This window comes from Mirounga angustirostris, unplaced genomic scaffold (assembly GCF_029215605.1).
Source record: "Mirounga angustirostris isolate CCGP_5_RB_7025 unplaced genomic scaffold, mMirAng1.0.hap1 SCAF_16, whole genome shotgun sequence".
Classification (NCBI taxonomy): Eukaryota; Metazoa; Chordata; class Mammalia; order Carnivora; family Phocidae; genus Mirounga; species Mirounga angustirostris.
The window spans coordinates 56326360-56351703 of record NW_026991724.1 but is presented as its reverse complement, the minus strand read 5'-3'; the positions used below and the strand labels follow the sequence as shown (position 1 = coordinate 56351703).

The following is a 25344-nucleotide window of genomic DNA, read 5'->3' as shown; positions in this document are numbered from 1 at the left end:
CAGATTTCTCCTGTGTTCTAACTGTAACTTACTGTTTGTATATACAGTTCTTTGATTAATGTCTGTCTCTTGCACAAGATGCAAACTCAATGATGACATTGGGGAACGCTGTCTGTCTTCCTTCCTTCTGTAGGCTCAGCATCCAGCACAATGCCTCGTGCTTAAGTATACAAATAAATTTCGGATAATGAATGAACGAGTCACTCTCTGTGCCCGTTATGTTCCCTCCCCAGTACCTTCCTGGTACACAACAGGCACTCAATAAACCCTTGTGGAATAATGAATGAGAAAGTGAATGAATGCCCACGTCCATTCCGTGTTACTTTGCCTTTCTGCAAGCCTTCTCTTAACCTTTCTGCCTCTTTACATAGGGCATATATATAGTTTGTAGGTATAACTATATATTCGTGTGTTATGGGCCCCTCTCCAGGAGTTGGGCTGGGCTGGGAGTCCCTCCCTCCCCCCCGCCCCGCCCCCACATGCACACAGCAAAACATTAAAAAGAAAACATCTCAAAACTGCAAAAAAACTCCACGGCCCTCCCCCCTCCCCCATCCCCCAAAAAAATAAAACACGACGCCCCCTCCCAACGGCCCCCTCCCTCGGGGGGGGCCCCGATCGGAGCGCGGGGCGCGGGGGAAGGCCAAGCAGTCTCCAGCGCGCTCGCGGGGTGGGAGGGCCGCCCCCGGCCCCCGGCAGCCTCGTTGCACGCGCGCCCGCGCACGCGCCCCGGACACGCCCCCTCGGCGCCCCCCGGCGCGCGCCCCTACACCGGCGTGGTTTTCCTGTTGAGCGTGTTGGTGTTGGAGGCGGCGGCCTCTTTGGCCAGGGTCCCAGGGGCGGGCGCGGCGGGCGCGGGCGGGGCGGGCGCGGCGGGCGGCCCGGTGACCGTGACCGTGACGCCACCGCCCGCCTCCTTGGGGAAGGCGTTGTGCAGCGTGAGGAAGCCGGGCGCCCCCCCGCGGTCCCGCTCGGCGCCCGCCCCGCCGCCGCCCGCGCCCGCGCCGCCGTACGCCCCGCCGCCGCCGCCGCCGCCGCCGCCGCCGGCCCCCGCCAGCCCCGCGGCCACGCTGCCCTTGGACGGGTCGCGGCTGAGCGTGTACATGGAGATGTCCGTGGAGGCGAAGCCCGGGCCCCCGGCGCCGCCGGGAGACGCGTCCCGCGACGGCGACGGCTCGCTGGAGCGGGAGCTAGAGCGGGAGCGGCGGCGGTAGCGGAAGCGGTAACTGGGCAGACGGAGGATGGCCGAGGGGCCGCTCCCGCCACTGCCGCCCGCGCCCCCGCCGGCCTTGAGCAGGTCCGAGCGAGACTGGCAGTGCGCCTCGCGGCTGCGCTCGATGTAGATGTTGACGGCCAGCACGCCGATCACCTCGGCCAGGATGAACGACAGCCCGCCGAAGTAGAAGGACCAGCCATACGAGTAGTGGTTCTTCTTCTCCTCGTCCCGCTTCGGGCCCGGCTCGCCCGCGTTGGCCGAGATGTACACGATCACGCCGATGATGTTGCTCAGGCCTGGGCGGGGGACGGTCAGACGGGAGCCTGGAGGCCACCGCCGGCCCCGCCCCGCCCCGCCCCGCCCCGCGGTCCCGCCCGGACAGTCAGAGCCCAGCCCCAGATGCTCCAGCTCCTCTGGAGCGGGCCCAGGCCCCGCCCCGCGCTGGTCTAAGCTCCACCCCCGGATGGTCTAGGCCCCGCCCCAAACGAGCTCTGTCCCGTCCCAGGTGCTTTAAGCTCCTCCCGAGCTGGCCTAGGCCCCGCCCCACACTGGTCTAACCTCCACCCCCGGGTGGTCTAGGCCCCGCCCCAAAGCTCTAAACTCCCCCCGAGCTGGCCCAGGCCCCGCCCCGCGCTGGCCTAATCTCCACTCCTGAGTGGCATAAGCCCCGCCCCAAATGACCCCGTCCCGTCAAGTGCTCTAAACTCCTCCCAAGCTGGCCCAAGCCCCGCCCCGCCCTGGTCTAAGCTCCACCCCCGGGTGTCTAGGCCCCGCCCCAAACGAGCTCTGTCCCGTCCCAGGTGCTTTAAGCTCCTCCCGAGCTGGCCTAGGCCCCGCCCCAAAGCTCTAAACTCCTCCCGAGCGGGCCCAGGCCCCGCCCCGCGCTGGCCTAATCTCCACTCCTGAGTGGCATAAGCCCCGCCCCAAATGACCCCGTCCCGTCAAGTGCTCTAAACTCCTCCCAAGCTGGCCCAAGCCCCGCCCCGCCCTGGTCTAAGCTCCACCCCCGGGTGTCTAGGCCCCGCCCCAAACGGTCCTGTCCCGTTCCAGGTGGTCTAAACTCCCGAGCTGGCCCAGGCCCCGCCCCACGCTGGTCTAATCTCCACTCCTAAGTGGCATAAGCCCCGCCCCAAATGATCCCTGTCCCGTCTCAGGTGCTCTAAACTCCTCCCCAGCTGACCCAGGCCCCGCCCCGCCGTGGTCTGAGTTCCACCCCTGGGTGGTCCAGGCCCTGCCCCAAATGCTCCATGTCCCGCCCTGGATGGTCCCTGTTCCACCTCAAGCGGTCTAAACTCCTCCCGAGCTGGCCCAGGCCCCAGCCCTTGCTGGTCTAAGCTCTACCCACGGGTGATCTAGGCCCCGCCCCCAAATGCTCCGTGTCCCGCCCCGGGTGGTCCTTGTCCTGTCCCAGGTGCTCTAAACTCCTCCCTGGCTAACTGGGGCCCTGCCCCAAGAAAGCCTAGTCTGGATCACGCCCCAGTGGTCCAGGCCCTGGCTGGCCCAGACCTAGTCACGGACGGTCTAAACTCCTTCCCAGTTGATCTAGGCCCCACCTAGATCAACTGGGGGGTCGAAGTGGGGGGTCGAAGCCCCACTCCCAGCTAGCCCGGCCCCACCTCCACTAGTCTGGTCTAAACCTGGCCTCAGCTGGTCCAGGCCCTGTTTGGTCTGGTCTAAACCCTGCCCGTGATGACGTAATCCCGGCCTGGGTTTCCAGGCCCTACCCTGAGTAGTCTAACTCAATCCTTAACGTTATAAACCTGGGTTTTCTCCTGAGTCCTACACTCGTTTAAACTGTTCGTATGGTAATTCCGCTCTGATTCTCTAGGCTCGGTCCCTTGCAGATCTAAACTCTTCCTTTCGTGATATCAATCCAGACTGGTTATCTAGTCTAGGCCCTCCCCCCGGTGGTCTAAAATTAGCTCCTACTGGATCAAGTCCCCCTTCTACCCCAAGCCCCGCCTCCAACCCATCAAACCCCGCCCCCTGCGGGTCCAGACGCGGCTTCTCCGCTTGTCACCCCCCTTTCAGTCCTCTGGCTCAAAAGCAGATCTTGACCCATCCCCAAAGCACCCCTGCTCTTTATGCTAAGTCCTCCCCCTTCCCTGGATTCTGCCCCCTGGAATTTCCCAGCACTATTCATTTCACGTAGAAAAGCAGGGAAGCACCTGCGGGGGTAGGGGAGAGCGGGGAAACCTCACTCGAAGTTGGTCTAGATGGTTTCCCAGGACCAGCCTCTTCCTGGATCTACCGGGGTTCACGAGGCCCCGCCCCCTAAAACAGGTTCCTCCCCTCCATCTGCCGCTCAGTCACCGGGATGCCAGCCCCGCCCCTCTATCTCCAAGACCCCGATTGTCTCAAGGCCCCACCCCTCCCCCAAGCCCCGCCCCTTCCGTCTGCAGAACCGCGGGCTTTGGAACGTAAGCTCCCGGCACCCCTGATTACGCGCTAGACACCTGTCAGTGCTGGGCTTGTTCCCCCCAAAGACGGCGCGAAGGCGACACCTACCTTGCCCAGCGGGTGGCGATGGAGCTTAGGAAGAGCCTAGGAAGGCTCCAGGCCCCAGCAGGCGCCTGGGGCAGGGTGGCTTTGCAAACGCACAGGCACACACACACACACACGCTCACGCACACACACATAACACACACAAGCGCCCGCGCAGGTGGCCGCCCCAGCCGGCCGCCCCCTCCCTCTGCCTCTCACCTGCTGCCACGAACAGGATCCCTGCGCCCAGAATGATGTTCCTCTTGGACTTATAGACCCGGGAGGCCGCCACGCACACGCCCCCGAGCAGCAGTAGGATGGCGCTGAGGATGGGGAAGATGCTGGAGGCCCGGACGACTCCTGCGAGGGAGAGGAGAGGAGGGGAGAAGGCGTGGGAGCCAGGGCGTCAGGTGCGGCCCTTTGCGCCCCTCGCGCGCTGCGCTTCCTGCCCGCTTTCGTCTCCGCTCCTCTCGCTAGAAACCTCCAAGTCTCCCTCTCTGCCGGTGTTCTGGTCATTTCCTTTTTTCTTTCATTCTCTCTCCTCTTTAAAATTTCTCTATTTTTCGGTCTGATCTCCTCTCCCGCCTTTTTTCTTCCTCCTTTTCTTTCTCCCTCGGCCTATTTTTCTCTCTCCTGGCACATTTTTTTTTTCCTTTTTACTTCTCAAAATCACTCTCCCTCTCTGTTTTTCTCTGACCTTCTCTGTGGACCCTCCCTCTTTTTCCTTCTCCTTTGCATATTTCTTCCCTTTCTCTAGATCTGTCAAATCTCTTAATACCTTACCCACCCCCTTTCTGCCCGGCTTCATCTCTCTCTCCGGATTCCCCGCCCTTCCTCCCTCTGTGCCCCACCCCCTATCCTTCTGCCTGGCTCCATCTACTGCTCTGGGCTTCGCGCGCGCGCGCGTGTGTCTGTCCGTCTGTCCTTCTCTAGCTGCAGTCCTTTCCACCCACCCTCCAGACCCCAGCAAACGGATTTTGCGATTTCTCAGCCCCGCTGAGGCCGCAGCCAATCACAATTCAGGATTTGCCGCGGTCTCGGCGTAGCTACCAATCGCAGCACCGGCTTCCTCAGCCCGCTCGCGAGAGTGGCCCGTGCGCGCCGCAGGTCGCCTCAGTGGCCAATCCAGCCCAGAAACCGACAACGAGTCACGGAGCAGTGTCGCCGCGAGCCCGGGGCAGCAAGGCGGCCAATCACCTCCCGGGCTCGCCCCCCACCGCCCCTCAGCCCGCCCCAAGGTGAGAGGCGGGGGCGGGAGAGGGATCACTAAACCAGTTGGGATCCAAGGGATCTCAACATCTAGATTCGGATTGGCCGTCTAAGTGCCGCTCCCCAGCGCCCCCCTCCGCGCTCCGGCCCCGGCCCAGGCCCGGCAGTCCCCCCGACTCTGACTCAGACCCCCACGTACGGAGCAGATACTCCGCGCTGTCATGATCGTAGTCCGTGTCCTCCGGGAAATGGTTGATCTTCACGCAGACGCCTCTTTTCAACCCTGGAGGGGGATGGGGGGTGATGGTGGGGGGCGGGGCTTTAAGAGTTGAGAGAACCCCCGGTGAGAGAAGACTCCCCCTCCTTCCCCAAACCTCTCCTCTCTCTGGGCCTATTGGGAGACAGGAAATCCTGGCTCCTGAGCCTATCAGCATCTGGGACAAACTCTAAACTTCTCTGGACTCGGTTTTCCCAGCAGTTAAACAAAGAAAGAAAAAAGGAAAAGGGGGGGGCGGGGAACACCCATGCAACACTCACTAAAAGGCCACAAAGACCTTTGCCCTGTAACCCGGGCTAGGACACTCAACCCCTCCGGCTTTCCGTTTTCCCCCCGCTATGAGAAAGAAGGCACTGGCTTCGGCAATGTCAAGGCGCTCGGCAACTCTGCACTTGTCGCCGGGTCTGAAAATGCGTGGGAAAACGAAGGCGCGCACAGAAGGCGAGGACTACATTTCCCATGAGGCCCTATGAAGTCTTGAGTCCAACGGTGAGAGCGCAGCCCCACTGGACCATGGGAGTTGTAGTCTCTCCAGTTCTGCCTGTAGGGCGAGGGCTTCCCAGTCTCTTACCTGGAATCCTCTGGAAGGAGATGGAGTGGCTGGAGCAAGTAGAGGCATGTGAGGAGGTATGCCTCTAGGCGTCATGCAGTCTCACCCCCTTCTTCCATCCCAGAATCCTCATTCTCACACCCTTTGGGGACCCATCTTCTCAACTTTGGGGCAGTTCCTATTCTACTACCTCTATCACCTAACTGGAGATGGATATGTAAATAAATATAAATATAGATACATTTAGTTTCCTCGATTCTCCAGGCTCCTTCCAACCTGCAGGCCTTTGCCCATGCTGTGGATTCCGTTCACAGTCTTCACTGATGAAAAACTTAGCCTGCAAGGGGGCAGCTCACAGGGTACCTGCTTGAGGAAGCTTCCCTGTGTACACGCACGCGCGGGCACGCACACGCACACGCCTCCCACCAAAGTTGGGTCAGTGTCCCCCTCTAGGGTGGATCAGCTCCCTGCGGTACACACACACACACACACCTTTTTTTTGGGGGGGGGGCATGCATAGGGTTGCTTTATGAGCTTCTTCTTCCTCAGTAAGCTGGGAGTTCCCTGCAGGGGGAAGACAGGGAGTCTGATTCCTCTGTGTGTCCCTAGCATCGCCTGGCACAAAGGAGGCCTCAAGACATGGGTGTTGAATGAATGAATGAAATTATGAATGAATATAGGTATAGCAGAAGGGGAGATTGGAGGCAGAAGATGACAGGGAAAATAATGGGGATAAAGGAAAGGATTGGGAAGAAGGAATATAAGGCAGTGAGTAATTCCACTAACAGCTAATATTTGCTAAGTGCTTCCTAGGTGGATTAACTCATCCGGAGCTCCCAAGAGTCCCATGAAATAGATAATGTTATTGGTGTTGTGCAGTGGCCAAACGTTGGGAATTGGACTCACACTGCTCGATAATGAAACCCAACTCCATCATGTCCTGATTCTGTGACCTTGTTGGTGTTACTTAGGCCAATTTGCTTCAGTCCTTTCACCTATAAAAGGGGATAACAGGACCTACGTCATGGGATTGTTGTGAGGATTGAATCCAGGTAAAGAGATTTAGCACTTTGCCTAGAACATAATTAAGTGCTCAGTTGATATCAATCTACCCACTGTCCAGATGAGGAAGCAGAGCCACAGAAAGGATTAATCAATTCACAGCTGATAGGTGGTGGAAGCAGAATTAAAACACAGCAGTTTGCCCTATGGTATATAAGGTTACAGGCTGTTCAGTTCACCACTAATCTTCCAAGCATCTAGAACAATACCTAGCACTTACTGCTTAATAAATATTTTTATGAGAGTATGATTGAATGGGCCGAGGACATGAAAAGATGCTCGACATCACTAATCATTAGGGAAATGCAAATCAAAACCACAATGAGATACCACCTCATACCCACCAGGATGGCTACTATTAAAAAGCAAAACGGGGGCGCCTGAGTGGCTCAGTTAGTTAAGCATCTGCCTTTGGCTCAGGTCATGATCCCAGGGTCCTGGGATCAAGTCCCAAGTCTCAGCGGGGAGTCTGCTTCTCCCTCTCCCTCCCGCTCTGCCTACTTGTGCTCTCTCTCTCTGTCAGATAAATAAATAAAATCTTAAAAAAAAAAAAAAAAGCAAAACAGAAAATAACAAACATTGATGAGGATGTGGAGAAATTGGAACCTTTGGGGCGCCTGGGTGGCTCAGTCATTAAGCGTCTGCCTTCGGCTCAGGTCATGATCCCAGGGTCCTGGGATCGAGCCCCGCATCAGGCTCCCTGCTCCGCGGGAAGCCTGCTTCTCCCTCTCCCACTCCCCCTGCTTGTGTTCCCTCTCTCGCTGTGTCTCTCTCTGTCAAATAAATAAATAAAATCTTAAAAAAAAAAAAAAAGAAATTGAAACCTTTGTGCACTGTTGGTGGGGATGGAAAATGGTGTCAGCTGCTACCATTTTAAAAATTAATTTAAAAATTTTTAAATTAAAAACAGTGTTACTATATGACCCCGCAATTCCACTTCTGGGTATATACTCAAGAGAATTCAAAGCAGGGTCTCTAAGAAACATGTGTACACTCATTTTCATAGCAACATTATTCACAACATCCAAAAACAACCCAAGTGTCCACTGGTGAATGAACGGATAAGCAGAATGTGGTCTATACATACAATGGAGTATTATTCAGCCTTAAAAAGTGAGGGAATTCTGACTATGTGCTGCAACATGGATGAACTTTGAAGACATCATGCTTGAGTGAAGTAAGCCGTCACAAAAATACAAATATTGTATGATTCCACCTATATGGGGTGTCTGGAGGAGTCAAATTCATAGACAGAAGGTAGACTGGTGCATGCCAGGGGCTGGGGGAAGGACATGGGGAGTTTTCGTTTAATGGGGACAGTTTCATTTTGCAAGATGAGAAGAGTTCCGGAGAATGGGCGCACAGCAATGCGAGTGTACTTAGCACTACCATATTGTACCCTTAAAAATGGTTAAGATGATAAATTTAATGTTATGTTTTGTTAGATTTTACCACAATTTTTAAAAAATGAATGAATGATTGATTATACAACTCTCAAGTGCAAATTCTTATCCATCAGCACATCCATCATGGTGTGATCAGTAAGACTGTGGGTTCAAGTTCTCTCCTTTCTTGAATGGGATCACAGTATGTCTCTCCAAACAGTTATCATAATTAAATGAGGTTGAGCATGTAAAGCGCACAGCACACAGACCCTCTCAACAGATTAGCGATGACAGCCGTAATGACCAGTACGTACTGAGGGCTAACCGCTCACCAAGCACCTCTCCGAGCATTTGTCCGGTATTAATGCACTCGGTAATTATGACAAACCCTAGGGATACTGGACAATAATGACATCCCTGCTTTATAGATGAGAAAACTGAGCATAGAGTGAAAGAAGTTGTTTAGTCCCATGTAGGTGTTAATTTGGGGTGGGGGGAGGAGATTAAGTGCAGCTGGGCTTCAGAGAATGAGTATATTTAAGACAGTGGAGCATGGTCCCTGGAATCACATTCTCTGGACTCAGTGCCAGGACGGCCACTTCCCACCTGTGTGGCTTTTGGGACTTGAATGCTCTTGAGTCTCAGCTTCCTCATTTGGGAAATGAGGACAATGACATGACCTCATAGGGTTTGATAAGAGTTCAGTGAAACAGAGTCAAGGGCAGAATACAGGGGGCTATGCAACATGGCAACATGCTTCTGCATATGATCTGATTTGACTGGGCTGAGCCAGGAGCTTTTTATGTGCAGGGATGGCAGTAATGTGTCCCTGGGTCTCCCCCGAACTTGCCCAGCACAGACCTGGGTAGGCAGGAGTGAGGGGGTGGGGGTGCTGCAGTGAGGGTGCATGGGGAAGTGGGTTCCAGCCCACTCTGCCCCTCACATGTTGGGTGACCATGTGGCTGACTCACTTCCCTTGCTGGCCGTCAGCTTCCTCCTCATACCACTCCCCCCCCCCCCCCCGACACAATTGGGAGGATTTGGTGAGATAATAAGACATGCAAAGTGCTGAGCACAGGGGCTTTAGATAACCAGCTTGAATAAATGGAGCTGTGGGTCCAGGGTCTTGATTCCTGAGGAGGGGGCTACACCCACACGGATGCCACCAGCCCCAGGTGGCTCTTGGGCACTTGAAACGTGGCAATTGAGATGAGGTGTGAGCATAAAATACGCACCGAATTTCAGTCTTAGTATGAAAAAAATGCATAATATTCCATCAATAATTTTTATATTACATATTAAAATGATAATATTTGGCTATGCTTGGTTAAAGAAAAGATATTATTAGCTTTTATATTGATTTATTATAGTGTATAAATTCTATTTATTAAATTATATATTCATTGAAACTTTTCCTTTTTCCTTATATGAATGTAGCTACTGGAAAAATTTAAATCCTATATGCGGCTTGTGTGATGTTTCTATTGGGCAGTGCTGGGTAAGAGGCTGGGATTTCTGGGCTATCAAGGAAGATGAGGCTCAGGGCAGTCACCTGAATTCTGAATAATTAGAAGAACACCAACAACAAAATATAAACGACATAATCTAGCCCTTACTCTGCCTGCTAGCCTTTTAAATGCCTTACAATTGCAGCTCATTGAACCCCTCCACAATCCCTGTGGGTCAGGGGTTATTGCAATTCCCAGTCCTCGGAGGATGGAAATGAGGCACAGAGAGGTTCAATGTGTGGTCCGAGGTCACCCTGTTGTGCTCGGCAGACAGGAGGTAAACCTAATCCTAGTCTTGTCCCAAAGTCTGTGTCTCAGCCACTCCATCTACTGCATCTGTCGGGGAGACTCACAGGGACATGGGGACGGAACCCGAAAATCCACGGGAATCCAGTGCCTTCAGGAGGCAATGGTCCAGGGGGCTCAGTTTCTACATTCCTGGGTCCCACATGGGCTGGAAGCTGGTGGATGCATTGCTTTGTTCTCCTAGGAAATAAAACAGACCTGGATTCAAATCCAGACTCGACTACCTATTAGTCATGTGACCTTGGGAAAGTCGCTTCACTTTCTCTGAGCCTTTGCTTCCATTTCTAGAAGGTGGACATAACATGGGTAGCTATCACAGGGCTATTGTGAGCATTCCGTGGCACACACACACCTTCATTTACACTCTCCTTGCAACATTTCCTTTGGCTTCTGGGATACCCACTTACCTCATTTTCCCTAAGTCTCTGTGGCTCCTGCTTTCTGAGCTCCTTTTGCTGGCTTCTCTCATCTCTTTTTTCATAGTGGACTAGCTCAGGCTGCAGCCCTTCATCTAATTGTTTGGTATGTTTCTCTCTTCGCATTCTCTAGGTGACCTCATCCATCCATATGCAATGACCCCCCCAATTTATATCTCCAGCCCGGACTGTCCCCTGAACTCTGGCCTCATACATCATATCGCTCACAGCTTAGATCGGGGGGTCAGCAAACTACAACCCGTGGGCCAAACCCAGCCTGCCAAATCCAGCGAAGAATGGGTTTTACATTTCCTAAGTGATTGGAAAAAAAAAAAAATCAAAGGAGAGTGTTTCGTGGCACGTGAGAAAGATACGAAATTCAGATGTCGGTGTCCACATACGAGTGTAACCGGAACACAGCCACGCTGATTCACTCACGTGTTGTCTTTGGTTGTTTTCAGGAGTGGCTGTGACAGGGACAGGTCCACAGAGCCTAAAATATTGACTGCATAGCACTTTGCTATGCCCACCCCTGTCCTAGGTGGTATCCCTAATAGGCATCCCAAATGTAACATGTCCAAAATGGAGCTCCTGATATCTCTGCTCACAATAAATTAGATCAGAGACAATAAAATAAATGAAATGAAACGCCCACTGTACCATCCTCCGGGGGCCCCCTGCCTGCACCCCCACCCCCACCCCCACCATGCTCAGGCGCTCAGGCCACAGCCCTGGGTGCAGTGACTCTCAACCGGGGGCGAATTTATTCCCAGACCAGAGACAGTTGACAGTTTTGGTTGTCACGACGTGGGGACTGCTCCTGGCACGGAGCAGAGAAGGTGGAGGCCAGGATGCTGTCGAGCCCCCCTACAGTGCGCAGGACGGCCCCCACAGCTCCGAACCATCCACGCCAAAGTGTCAACAGCGCTGAGGTTGAGAGATGCTGTTTTAGAGACACCCCGACCTCTCTCTCTCTCTCTCTCTCTCTCTCTCACCTCCCACAGCCACCCGGCCGGCCGGCAATGCCACAACCCCCACCTCCACTCTAGCTTTGGGACACGCTCTGAATTCAGATCACGTCTCCGACTCCGCCCACCCCCAGCCCAGACAAGCCTCCGCCCGCCCCTTCAGTCTCTCCCCCCGGGCCAGAGCGCTCCTGCCCTGGTCCGCAGTGTAAGCCAGCTCAGGAACTCTGGACGGGAAAGGCAAGTCACCACCTTCCAGCACCCAGAACGTGTGAAATCGGGGCCTGTTCTCTCTTGGATTGCATCTCCCACCACGTCCCCTCACTCACTCTGCGGGGGGCCAGACACACAGGCTCCCACCTCAGGGCCTTCGCTGTGGCTCTTTCCTCCAGAGAGCCGTGTGGCTCCATCTCTCACTTCCTTCAGACCTCCACCCCGAGGTCACCTGCTCAGCGAAGCCCATCCTCGTCTCCTCACCTGCAACTGCACACGTGTGTCCTAACACATTCCATCCTCTCCCCCGTCCTCCTTAGCACCTAGTGCCAGCGAGCACCGTAAAGGTTTTGTTTACTTAAATTTCTTATTATTTGTCTCTCCCTCTTGAATAGAACACATATAAAAACAGGGATCTTTTGTTTTTCGCTGCCATAGCGCTGCAATTAAGAACAGTGCCTGGTGCATAGTATAAACCCAATAAATATTGGTCGGGTGGATGGATGGATGGATGGATGGATGGATGGATGGATGGATGGATGAATGGATGGATGGCATTCTTATTATATGCTGTACCCTGTCCTAGGGGTTTCAGGATGCAAGCCCCCACACGCAGCCGGTACCCGGTGCTTGGTCAGGCCAGTGAATGGACATGGATTCGAATGTCCACAGGAGAAAGGAAGTACCATAATGAGAGAGTGGACGGGTGTGAGGCGATAGGGAGCAGAGGCGAATGTGGGGACCCACAGACCGCATGCCTGATCTGAAGGAGCAGCTGCTGCTTGGATGGGCCAGTCGTGGCCACTGCAGAATGAGGCCCTGCGTTGTCAAATCTTCCACTAGTTCAAAAGAAGCCGGAAATCAGATTTTCAATGTGAAGTCTCCCTATTTTTAAATGTTGGCAACTGATTCGGATTTTGGTTTCAGTTTTAAACACTTGGCACACCAGACAAAGCATATCTGCACATCCCATCCTTCAGACCTGAGTTCTCTTGGCTCTGCCCCAATCACAGCTGGGCGACCTTGGGCAAGTGGCTTAACCTCTCTGAGCCCCGACAGGAGGGTGCACCTGCCTCACAGGATTAAATGAGACAGTTGCACTCCTTGCTCACCATGAGTGCTCAGCAAAAGAGAAAAGGAAAGCATGGGGAAAGAGAGCGATGAGGAAGTGGAGGGATCTTGGTCTTTTTGATGCTGGAGGCGAGGTTTGGGATTGTGTAGTTGCAGGTGAGAGCTGTGAGGCTCAGGGAGGCGAAAAGAGAGCATTCACACAGGGGACAGACGCATGGTGGGCCTGGGACCCAGACGTCCTTCCTCTTGCCCGGCGGCCCAGGGCTGTGCAAAGACACAGCAAAGCTGAGTGGGAGGGAGGAAGAGCTGGGGAGGGAGAGAGCGGCAGTGGGCTGGTGAGTGGAGGTTGAGGCAGAGGGCGCCAGCTAGGAGAAGGGCTACAAGAGGGAGAGCAAGACCCAAGGACAGAGCAGAGACAGAGACTGGAAGAGGCGGTGGTCTTAGAGTCCAGAAGTGGGGTATTCGAGGAGGAGGAAGAGGTGAAGGAGGTGTGAGTGGAGGGAAGATGAAGCAGAGGAGGCCTAGGACCAGGATGGGAGGCTGGAGGCAATCCTAACGGGTAGAGCCAAGCATGACTGGAGTCTACAGGAGGGAAGAGAGGAGAGGGTCATGAGCTCTGCCCAGAGAGGGCATGACCATGACGTCTGCGGGAGAAACAGCCCAAGAGGAGGAAGAAGGGGCAGGGGGAACGGTGGGGACTGGGGTAGGGTGGTGTCTGTGGAGAGAAGCTGAGAGGGGGCCTAGAGGAGGCGAGACTGCCCCGGAGAGGAAGGGAGGGTCCAGGGGCAAAAGTGAGAGGGAAGAAGACTGAATGCTGAGGGCGCCGTGGAGGGAGGAGGCAGAGGGACCGATGGGAGCGGGCAGGAGGCGCCCAGGAGGCAGGACCAGGCGCCAGGGCCAGAGGGGAGGGGAGAGTGTGCGGGGCGGGGGATGCGGGAGGGGGCCGGGGTCCCAGGAGAGGTGACAGGGCGGGGGAGGGCGGGCAGCAGCCGGCGGAGAGGGGCCTGGAGTCCGGAGGGGAGGAGGGGCGCGAGGCAGGGGCCCCCCGCACCCTACCTTCCAGGCAGCAGATCCTCCAGAGCCCCGAGTGGGTGAGGCCGCCGGGGTCCTTCTTCTCCGAGGAGCCGCCGCCCCCGCGGTGGGCAGGCGCCTCGTCGCCGGCCGTGAGGTTGGTGGTGTTGCAGATGAAGGCGCGCGTGTACAACCAGTAATCGGTGCTGATGGCGATGGTCATGAGGCCGAAGGCGGCGAAGGCGCCCACCGTGGTCAGCAGCACCTGCACCCCCTTCTCGCACCAAAGGCCCCTCTCTTCGTTCCAGCGCTTCAGCGACTCCAGTTTGACCACGGGCAGCCGGGGGGCCGTGGGCCACCACCGGGGCAGCGGGGGCGGGGCCGTGCCGGCGGCTGGGGGGGACACAGCGCAGGCAGAAGTGGGGGCCCGGGGCCGGCCGGGCTGGGCGGGGGCGGCGAGGAGGAGGCGCGGCCCCGGAGGGGGTCAGAGGGCGGCCATGGTCGCCGGCTGGTGGGGGCGGGGAGCAGAAAAGGGATTAGTCCCGAAGGACGGAGCCGCCCCCACCCCACAAAGAACCCCCACTACTTCCTAGGTTGAAGAAACTCCTCCCACTCGGGTTCTCCCTGCCTCCCTTTCTCTGAAAAAGTCTCCCTCGGCCCAGGGCGGCCTTCCCACTAAATCCCACTGGGAAAAATTCCCCCCACCGGGCCTGACACAGCAGACACTCCTCCTGCGCCTTCCCGCTCCTCCCCCTGGTCCTCCAGTCTTCCCCACCGCGAAAGCCACCCCACCCCCACTCTGGCCCCAGGGCTTCCTCCTCCCAAGGAACCTACAAGATCCCCATCACCATTCTGATCTCTCACAGTTCCGTCCGCCCCCCACGTCCCCTGCAAGTTTCACCTCCTCACCTACTCTGTCCTGTACTCAAGAAACATAAATTTCTCAATCCCTCCTCAGCTAACAAAAATCTTCCCAAGGAATCCTGACTGTTTGCACAACTAAGAAGAACCACATGGTCACCACCACTACCACCCCCATCCCCCTACAGTCCCTTCTGGGTCGGAACCCCCTTCCCCACTCAGACCTCTGTGTCTCTGGACCAAGGTTCTGAACCTCAAACGCACTGTGAAATCACCAAAGGACCTTAGAGATCAGGATACCTGATCTTTAGGATACCCACCTGAGCCCCACCTGAGCTCCACCTCAGCCCCATCAGAGAAATTCCGATTTCATTGCTCTGGTGGCCCCAGAGCATCTAGGTTTTTGAAAAGTTCCCTGGGGGATTCTAATGGGCAACCAAAACGTTGGACCCTCTGGTTTAGAAGAATGCCCCCATCTCCCTCATACTTACTCTACAGCACCCACTGTCTCCCTTGGACCAACCCCAATCCCCTACTACATCTTGGACTCAAGCAAAATCCCCCACCCTCTGCTTTGCTTAAAAAAGTCTTCCGAATCTGGCCCCCACTGTCTCTACAACTTAGGCAAACTCATCATAGCCATCACTTTCTCTCCTCCTCCATTAAGAAAAATTTCCTCCATGAGCTCCACAGAGGAGCTACTCACAGGAATCCCTTCCCCCAGACCCACATTTCCTCTCCATTCAGAAATCTCCCGAGGTTTGATCCAAACTCCCACTGCTGTCCAGGGAGAGCCCCCCCTCTCTGCCCAGCATCTCTCCCACCCCATTCCTCTGTCCTTCCATCATCTCCCACTGCCTCCAAATCCCCTGACTGGAGCACTGGTTCCCTGTTATCTTCATCACATGGATGAACCCCCCAACTCCAGATCTCCCCAACTCACTTGGACCTCCCACTCTCTTCAATTTACAAGAACCTCCCCGCTAACCTGACTTCTCTTACACCACCAAGAATCCCCTTCCTCCACCAACATCTCCTCTACTCAGGAAAATTCCCTTCAGGAGCCCCCACCAACTTCCTTTCTTGGGAACCCCCCAACTCCCCTTACTCTTTCATCTGTGCAGGAACATGCTCTGCAGCCCTACTTACTTCTAAATGTAAATGGAGCCCCCCCATAGACAGTGCCCCTCAGAAAAATTTCATCCACGAGGCTACAAACTCTCTTTTAGTTGGAAATAATTTCCCACTCAGCAAACCCCCCCCCCCCCCGTCTCCTCATTTCCCTCTTCCCCAGCATGCCCACCACCACACCCCCAGCCCTGCCTTCTCCACCCCAACCCTCCTTCCAGGCACAGGACCCTTACCTGCTTCCACCACTCACTGTTTCCTAGACTTCTTTCCCAAACCCCCTGTTAAGGTTCAGAGCCTGGAAGCCAACAGGATACCCCCCCACCCCCCGTCCTAGTACCAGGGTGACCTTGGCCTTTTCCACCCCCATCAGCTGGCCCTGCCTGGGTCTGCTCCTAGGAGGGGCTGCTGAGAAAGGTTGTCTATGGGGGGTGTCTCCATGGCAACTGGGCCTAGTGCCCCACACATGTGTTCCCTCCCCCACCTCTACTAGCCTGCCCACACACAGCCCCTACCCATCCCCATTCATCAGCCCACTGGACACTGATATCCCCCAGCCCCTGTCCTCAGTTCTGGCCCCTTCCTCTTTCCTTTCCAGACAAACGCCGAGTTTCCTTATCTCCTGGCTTCTTCTCCCCCATCTGTACCCCTCACCACCAGCACCACCACCTCCACTGTCCTAGCAAATCTCTGCTTCCACCCCAGGGTGAGCCCATGACCCCGAGGTGTACCCCTCCCCCTGCTGGCCCCCCACAACCAAAAATAAGCAGGGGATGGAAACGGGGTAAGTGAGGGAAATTCTCCATCAAAAAAGATTTGAAGATCTTTTCATTTTGTCGATTTGAGGGGCAATCTGTTTGGTTTTAGGGACTCTTCCTTTAGTCCATCTGTCAGCAGCAGCAAAAGAGGAGGGAGCAGGGGACCCCCAATCCTAAAGCTTCCGGATATGAGAGGGGTCACCAGCCCTTCTCCCTCTGAAGGGGCTGGCTCCTTCCTCCAGAATTAGGGGGGTCACAGAACCTTCCTTCTACACCCACCCACCTCCGATTAATAAAAAGATCTGTCTCACCTCTGTTAACGATAGGTCAACTCTCCGATGCACTGGGGAGGGGACGATGAGCCCCCCTGTCTGCACCCCCCCAGAAAAACCCTTGTGGCTCCCAGTTCTCACTGCTCCCCCTCCCCCAGCAGCGAGGGACCCAGGCGTCCGACCTGGTTGGGGGTTGGAGATGAGGAGGCGTATGGGGAATGAGGGTGTTGAGGTGGGAGGGGAGGCTGAGGGGCAGCTCTGAGCTCGGGCCCCAAGGGAGTGGGGGTCGGGGTGAAAAAAAAAAGGTGAGGAGACAATTTGGTTCTCGTGTCGCTGGGTAAAGTGCGGAGCTGGAGGACGAGAGAGAGAGGGAGGAGGGAGGGAGGGGGAGGGGAGCCGCTGAGGATGGGGGAGCCACGGAGAGGAGGTGGGGGGAGGGAAAGGATTGGGGGGCAGGGTCTGGGTGGCAGAAGGAAGCTGAGGAAAAAGAGAGAGAGGGACCCAGAGAGGGAGGGAGAGAGACAGAGAGAGACAAGGAGAAGCGGAAAGAGAGGAACCCAGAGACTGTGAAACAGAAATGGGGGAGGGAGAAATTTGGGGGAGGCAGCGGCTGGTAGCAGAAGGAAGTTGGAAAGAGACACACACACGGAGAAATATCCAGAGAGAGAAGGGGACAGAGACAGAGACACAAAGAGAGAAACCAAGAGACTGGGGGACAGATGGGGGATGGGGTAAGGGAGAGGATGGGGGGGTCAGAATGGGATAACAGAAGGAAAGAAGAGACAGGGACAGAGTCATCCAGAGAGGGGGAGGAGAGACAGATGGGGAGAGACAGACAGAGACTGAGGGTTGGGAGGGGAGAGAGAAAGGGAGAGAGAAATGGGGGGGTGGGGGCAAGATCTTAATGGAGAGGAGGATGCTTTAGAGAGAGAAAAAGATGGAGAGAGAGAGAGAGAGAGGGAACGGACAAGAGAGTAAATAATAAGAGAAATTTAGGGGAGAAGGCTCTGAGTGGCAGAAGGTGGCTGGACACGGAAAGGCAGGTGCAGAAGGAGAGAGAGAGACCCAAAGAGAGAGATAGGTGGAGAGCGCTTGACTGGGAGAGACCCCGGGATCGAGACACAGAGAGACACTGAGGAGGCACCAGAAGGAAGCTGGAGGAAAACAGGAGAGGGGCCAGGCTCCGATGGATGAAGGAGGTCAGAGCTCGAGGGCACCCGCGCCCCCTCCCCCACCACATCCCTCGCCCCTGATCCCTACCCCCATCCCCATTTCAAAGCCACCACCCCACCCCCACTAGCCTCCATCTCTCCACAGCATCGCCTGCCGCCGCCGCCTCTTCCTGTCGTCATAGCAACAGGATCCAGGCGCCCAGCCAAGGCCGGCTGCAGCGCCGGAAACGAGGGGAGGGCCTTTCCAAAAGGACCCCAGGAGCTGTCCCCTTCCCCCAAATCCAAGGGACAGCTCCACCTCCCCAGGCCCCCCCCCCCCCAACAGCTGCCAAGGGCAAAGAGCCCCTGAGAATGAAATTCTCTTCTATTCAAGTTACGAGGGTAGTAAGCCCTTAGTTTCACTGACATTTCATCTCCCCACCCCCCCACCCTACCCGTCACTTGCTCCAGGAGCTAGGTTCCCCCCCAAGATAGGAACGGGAGTGAGGGGGCAAACAGGAAGTGAGAAACTCGGGGGGGAATCGGTCTTGAACTCTGCCTGGGGCTGGGCGGGACAGCTCTGCAAGTTTGAAGAATAATGGTTGTTGGAGTTCCAGGACTAGCTAGTGGGCAGGGGGTGGGACAACTCGAGGCAGAAAATCTGAGAGTCAGAAAGTTTGGTCTTGGATTCAAATCTCAGAGATGCCTGTAGCCAGTTTGTGACCTTGGACAAAACATTTCCTTCTTTCTAGACTCAGTTATAATGGAATCAAAAACTGCCTCCAATGTATGGAGAACGTGGATGAGAAAAGGTCTTTGCACACTGCTCTAGACAGGCAGTTATTTCAAGACTCTGTCCTCCGGCAAATGCTATCCAAAACCCAAAAGCTAGCCATGACCATAGACTTAGGCTAGGGAGTTTGCATGCTTCGATGTCTCGTGGAATTCTTACAGAATCCTTGCGACGTGGGCACTGACGTTCCCATATTACAGATGAGCAAACTGAGGCTCAGAGATGTATCGCAATGTACCCAATAAAGGCAGAGTTGGAATAAAAGGCAGAGTTGGAGATGAAGCAGCCTCTTTGTGGGGCTTGGCAGGGGTGGACAGCAATAGGGGAACTTCAAAGCCACTTAACATGCCATTTGGGGGTCAGCTCCTCCCTTTTGGGGACTGGCAGAGACAGAGAAAACCTGTATTCCCCACACACCCAATCCCCTCACCCTGGAGGAGCCATATCCTTCTGTACCCAGCATCTCTCATTTCCACTTGGAATTTCTAGAGGTCAGTTTACTTAATTCTCACCATGGCCACGGGGGGAAAGGAGTTTAGAGAAGCATTCTGACACCCCTTGTTTGGAAGCAAAGAAACACCAGCCTCTAGGGAAGGGGCCTGGAATTCATTCATTTGAGAACTATTTGTCCCGCCTCTGTTCTTTTGCCAGGGAGAGGGACGCAGCTGCGAACAGTGATGGTCACCGATATAAATTGAGCGCCAAATATTACAGACTTGAAGTCATTTGCAGGCATTGCCTCGGTCTTCCGGCTTCTGTCATTAGCCCCCATTTCAAAGATGTGGAGACTGAGACTGAGAGAGGTAAGCCCATCACCAAGGTAGGAAGTGGTTGCCCTCAGAGCCGGGGCTTCAGATCCCAGAGCCTGCGCTGTCTTCTAAACTGCCTCTGCTAAAAATAAACAACAAAAACAGAAACTTTCAAAGGGTGAAAACAACTATGAAGCTAATAAAACAAGCCAGGGTTTCTAAACCTCAGAACTAGTGATCCTCGAGGGGCAGTTCTCTGTGGCGGGGACCACCCTGTGCCAAACGCCAGTAGCAAGGGGTTATAATAAAAAATAATTTAGTCTGTCCCACTTCAAATCCTGTTCCTTTTTGGAAAAGCCTCTTAACGTTTTTAGCTGTTTCTTCTCTTACTTGCCTTTCCATCTGTAAATAATAATTATCTTCTGGATGTGTCAGCCTTATACATTATAGATTCCTTTTCTCTGATAGATAAGGTTTTAATTCCTGTCGACCTCATTTTTCCCCTCCCTTCTTCCCCGTGTAAATAGTTTTAGTTCTTCTGTTGGTTCATTTTGTGGCAGGAAGCGATAGACTTTACATCGTGATTGCTTGTTTCAGAGGGCGTATATCTGGTTTCTTTTTAGCAGCTTTATTGAGATAGAATCCACATACCAATACAATTCACCCAGGGAAAGTGTACCACTCAATGGCTTTTAGCTATAATCACAGAATAGGGCAACCATCGAGTTTAGATCCATTTCAGAGCATTCTTGTTAGCCTGTGGATTTACCACCCACCCTAGCCAGCCATCACCCCCCACCACCCCCCACACTCTGCCCTAGCCCCAGACAATCACTAATCTACTTTCTGTCTGTGTAGATTTGCCTATCCTGGACATTTCATATGAATGGAGTCATACAATATGTGTTTCTTTGTGTCTAGCTTCTTTCTACTGAGCATGTTTTCCAGGTTCATCCTGGAATAATGATACATGTTGTGATATGTATCATTATTTCACTTCCTTTTACTGATGAATATCATTCCATTGTATGGATATATTACATGTTTTTTATCCATTGGATATTCGGGTCATTTCCCCATTCTGGCTATTGTACATAATACTGCCATGAACATCTGTGTTCAAGTTTTTGCATTGGGCACATGTTTGGGTTTTTTAAAAAAGATTTTATTTTATTTTTTTAAAGGATTTATTTTTATTTTTATTTTTTACACTTTATTTATTTGAGAGAGAGAGAGCATGGGGCGGGGCGGGGGGGTGCGCAGAGGGAGAGGGAGAAGCAAGTTCCTTCCCACTGAGCAGGGAGTCTGAGGAGGGGCTGGATCCCAGGACCCTGGGACCATGACCTGAGCCAAAGGCAGATGCTTAACTGACTGAGCCACCCAGGCGCCCCCAAAGATTTTATTTTTTAAAAGTAATCTCTACACCCAACGTGGGGCTCAAACTCGCAACCCTGAGATCAAGAGTTGCATGCTCCACCAACTGAACCAGCCAGGCACCACGGACATAAGTTTTCACATCTCTTGGGCATATACCTAGGTGTGGCATTTCTGGATCCTATGTTTATCCTTTTGAGAACTGAGATAGCATCTCTGAACTTTGTGTTGTAGGACAGAAATGTTAGACCCACTGATCAACCCTTCAGTTCATGGAAGGACCCTTCAGAAGAGGTGTCACAGAATGTTCCAGTTATGGCCCCTTTCAGATCTCATTCCTATATTTGCTCATGAATTTATGTCACATTATCCAAGGTCTCGGGGTGCCTGGGTGGCTCAGTCGTTGAGCGTCTGCCTTCGGCTCAGGTCATGATCCCTGCTTCTCCCTCTCCCACTCCCCCTGCTTGTGTTCCCTCTCTTGCTGTCTCTCTCTGTGGGATAAATAAATAAAATCTTAAAAAAAAAAAAAACATTATCCAAGGTCTCCCATGGGTTTGACCCAGAGATCTAGAGGCTGTAGAATCAGAGATAAGTCTGCTAAGCCCCTAGGCTCGAGAAGGTCCTCTGCCCTTACTTCCCCTGATCCCATGTGGTTGGCAGAACTCTAAAATGACCCCCAATATTCTCACCCCCAGCATACACACTCTTTAGAATTGCCTCCCCTTGAGTATGGGCAAGCTTGTGAATAGGGTAAAGTGTCATTCCCATGATTAGATTACACTATGTGGCAAGGTGAAGGGATTTTGCACATGTAATTAAGGTCCCTAATCAACTGACTTGTAGTTAATCCTGGGTGGGCCTACCGTAATCAGGCAATCTCTTCGCAAAGGGTCCAGAAGTGGCAGAGATTCAGAGCAAGCAATTCTCCTGCTGTCCTATGTCAGAGAGGGCCACGTGGTGAAGACCCGAGGATGACATCCGCTAGCAAGAACACAGGAACAACGTCAGCTGTACAATCACATGGAAATGATCTCTCTCTCCTGAGGGAGGTTGGGAGTGGACCTCTCCCTAATCGAACTTCCAGATGAGGATGCGGCCAGCCGGCATCTTGACTGCAGCCTTGGGAAGCCCCGAGCAGAGGACCCCGTGCCCTGTACTGGCATCCTGCACCATGGAAAGTGTGAGATAATAAATACATGCTGCTTTTAACCATTTGTGGTCCTTTGTTACACGGCAGCCAATCACTAATAGACCCTGTATATCACATTGCACTGTGAAGGTCACACAGGGACAGCTCAGCCAGGGGCGCATTAATGCCACCTCTCCATGTCTCCCTCTCCCCCACTCCCACAACCAGTCAGTCAGTTCCCGTGTGCGGGCCCCTCTCCCTCCTGGATCCCTTTCATATCCACCCCCTTCCCTCTGTCCTGCTCTTGTCTGGACTGTCCCACCAGCCGATGGATGCCACCGGTCTCCCTCCAGCCCGATTTTCACTCGGTCCCTAAAGGCTCTCCAACACTCAGAGCAGACCCTTTCCCTCCTCTGCTCAAAATTCTCTTATGGCTCCCTATTGCCCTCAGGAGAAAATATAAGCTCTTGATCTATGTCCTTTGCCAAGAGCACCAGTCTTGTCTTCTGCCATCCCCACAGCTGCCTCCTGCAGACTGGAGTGGTTTTCCCCACTCTGCTCGGCTCCTTTACACTTCCAAGGTTCCTGAGTGTGGCTCCCTCACCTGGAACCCCTTCCACCTTGTCCATCTCTTGGAATCTTCTTCCATCTCCCACATGAAGACTCAACTGAAATGCTCCCTCCTCTGGGAAGCCTTCCCTGACCTCCCAAGGCTGCATCAGAGGATACAGATGCAGGCTGCATCCCCCATGCCCTGTCGTGCCCCCATTAGAGCAGGGTGACTACCCTGCATTGTGACTGGCATGTCAGTCTGTCCCTCGCAGCAGAGTGGGGGCCGGTTCACTTCGCTATCCCCATAGTGCCCAATTTGGGTAAATAGGAAGCGTCGATCTGCAGGTGCGAATGGATGGACGGAGAGATGGATGGAGGAAGGAGTGAAAGACTCGGGGAACAAGTGGATACATATTCTAGGGTCCTCGGGCAGCCAATTACAACCTCCCATCCCTGTCCAACCCCTCTCCCGCCTCATATCCTGCGTGTGCGTTCTCCCTCCCAGGTGCTTGAGTGTGTCTCGTCAACAACAGCTGGGGCCTTTGTGTTTTCTCAAGAGGAACAGAGTGGTGGTGGCGTGTTTTCCCGCTGTACCAGGAAGAGAAGATCAGCGTTTCTAAAATGTCCTCATTCAGGGTGAAGTGGAAATATTCCAGCGCTGAGGAATCAGGTGGCCCAAGTTCCAGTCCTTGCTTTTCCTTGCCTCCCTAAGGGACCCCAGAACCAAACACTTGTGCTCTGGGCACTTTGTCCTCCTGTCTGTAGAGGGGATGGGGAGGGGGTGTGGGTAGTGATCTCACTCCAGATGGGACGTCCTGGGATGATGATTCAAAGTTACACATCCAAGGAATTGTGGCAGGGTTTTGGGGATATCTGTGAAGCTCTGGAAATTGCCTATGAAATTTTGTGAATATGGGTACTCTTTTCTGGAGGTCTATAGCTTTTATCCGGTTCTTGGAGGGACCCCTGATCTCCTACGAGTTAAGATTCACTGCCTATTGACAGATTTAACCAAATCTCATTTGTGTCAGTAAAAATTTAAAAAAAAAAAAGAAAAGAAAAGGCAAGGGAGAGTACGTGAATGCAAAGATATTGTTTAAGGCAGGTTTCCTCAACCTGAGCACTAGTCACATCTTGGACCAGATCATTCTTTGTGGTGGGTGTCATCCTGTGCATCAGAGAGCATTCAGTAACATCCCTGGCCTCCACCCACCAGAGGACAACAGCACCCCCTCCCAAACTGTGACACCCAAAAATGTCCCCCCAGGGGCATAATCAAAAATGATAACAATCGTTCCGTTGGGAAATGAGGCTGGGGTTGGGATCAGTGAGAAGATGAAAGGCACTTTTTCTTTTGGTCCTTCTCTGCTGCTTACATTTGAAATTCATGACTAGGCATTAAACTTATAATAAAAGTGAGTTTATTGCTAAAATAAGTTACGTCCATTCAAGGGACACACACAGCTGTTGAATAAAATGAGGTGAATCTCTACATCTGACGTGCTTCTGCTTCCATAACAAACAATAGCAATGCTTAACACGTTTGGTCTCAGGACCCCTCTATACGCCTAAAAATTACAGGGGACCCCAAAAGCGTTTGTTTCTGCGTGTTATGTCTATTGATATGTAACATAATCAAATTTCAAACAGAGGAGACTTAATCTGTACTAATTTCAGGAAAATAATAAACTCATTGAATGTTTACATAAACAACTTATTTTAGTGAAAAATAAATGTGTTTTCCCAAACACACACACAAAAATATAGTGGTCTTGGCTTATATTTTTGAGAGTCTATTCAATGTTTGGGCTACTAGAAGAAAGCGGGGTTCTCATATCTGCTTCCGCATTCAATCTATTGTGGTACCGCCCATCATGAAGCCACAAAAAGACTCTGGACCCTATACACTCATGAGAGACTAAAAGTGAAAAAGGCAAACCATACCTTCGTATTCTTGCAAAGGTGGTTTTGATCTCATGGACCCCGTCAACAGGTCTCAGGGATGCCCCAGGGTCCCTGGGCCACACTTCGAGAGCCACTAACATGTGCATGTGGTATTGTTCTGTAAAATAACTGACTGGGTAACACGGTGTAAGAATAATGATAGATGGGGCACCTGGCTGGCTCAGTCAGTAGAGCATGCGACTCTTAATCTCAGGGTCTTGAGTTCAAGCCGGAGACTTCTTAAATCAAACAAAGAAAATGATGATAGGTAAATAGATGGAACTATGAGGCTTCAGCATACTCAGAGTTGTACAGCTTAGTGGTTAAGTGTGGTCGGTTCAGGAGACCCCCAGGATTCAAATCTTAGCTTGACCACTTACTAGCTGTGTGACCAGGAAAAGGTTAATTTATCTCTCTGCACCTCTAGGACCTCGTTTATAAAAATGGGTTGAATAGAAAAGCACCAGTTTCCCTGGGTTATTGAATGCAAAGTGGCTGGCACATAGGAAGCCGTCGATAAATTATGCAATTAATTTATGCAAACTGTCGTTATTAAGCATCCTTGAAAAACAATAAGTTAGCATTATATAACGGATACTAGATATCCCCCGTAATACATTGCCATGTGAAATTGGGAGGTGCAGAACTATGTGTATCTGATGATAAATGCTGTGTCCAATAAACATGTATGAGCTACATATTCACCTGTGTGGGAACGTCAGCTGTACAATCACATGGAAATGATCTCTCTCTCCTGAGGGAGGTTGGGAGTGGACCTCTCCCTAATACACTTGTATATACTTCAATATGCAAATAGATTCTTGAAATTTTACATGATATGATGAAAATACTTCAGGGTGTGGGGGACTTCTGGATGTCAAGAGGTCAGAAGGACTGACTTTTCACAGCATTTTTTAAAAAGATAAACAAATCTTTAATCTTTAAGATCCCGTTCCATTT

The 25344-nt window shown here is 53.1% G+C and overlaps 1 protein-coding gene across 1 annotated transcript; it reads right to left on the bottom strand.

Annotated features, from left to right (window-relative positions):
* Nucleotides 1–766: 766 nt before the first annotated feature.
* CACNG8 (calcium voltage-gated channel auxiliary subunit gamma 8) lies at nt 767–22517 on the bottom strand. Its single transcript, XM_045890474.3, has 5 exons — nt 22493–22517; nt 13719–14066; nt 5109–5192; nt 3920–4060; nt 767–1512 (listed from the first exon to the last, which is right to left on the bottom strand). The coding sequence occupies exons 1-5, from the start codon at nt 22515–22517 to the stop codon at nt 767–769; spliced, it is 1344 nt and encodes a 447-aa protein (XP_045746430.3).
* Between the last annotated feature and the right edge of the window lie 2827 nt (nt 22518–25344).

Excerpts from the sequence above, each read along its gene's own strand:
- CACNG8 (XM_045890474.3), bottom strand. The coding sequence starts at position 22,517 with ATGGACAAGGTGGAAGGGGTTCCAG. Across the intron at positions 4,061-5,108 it reads CAGCGCGGAGTATCTGCTCC|GAGTCGTCCGGGCCTCCAGC; the intron begins GTACGTGGGGGT and ends TCTCCCTCGCAG. Across the intron at positions 1,513-3,919 it reads GATCCTGTTCGTGGCAGCAG|GCCTGAGCAACATCATCGGC; the intron begins GTGAGAGGCAGA and ends TCCCCCGCCCAG.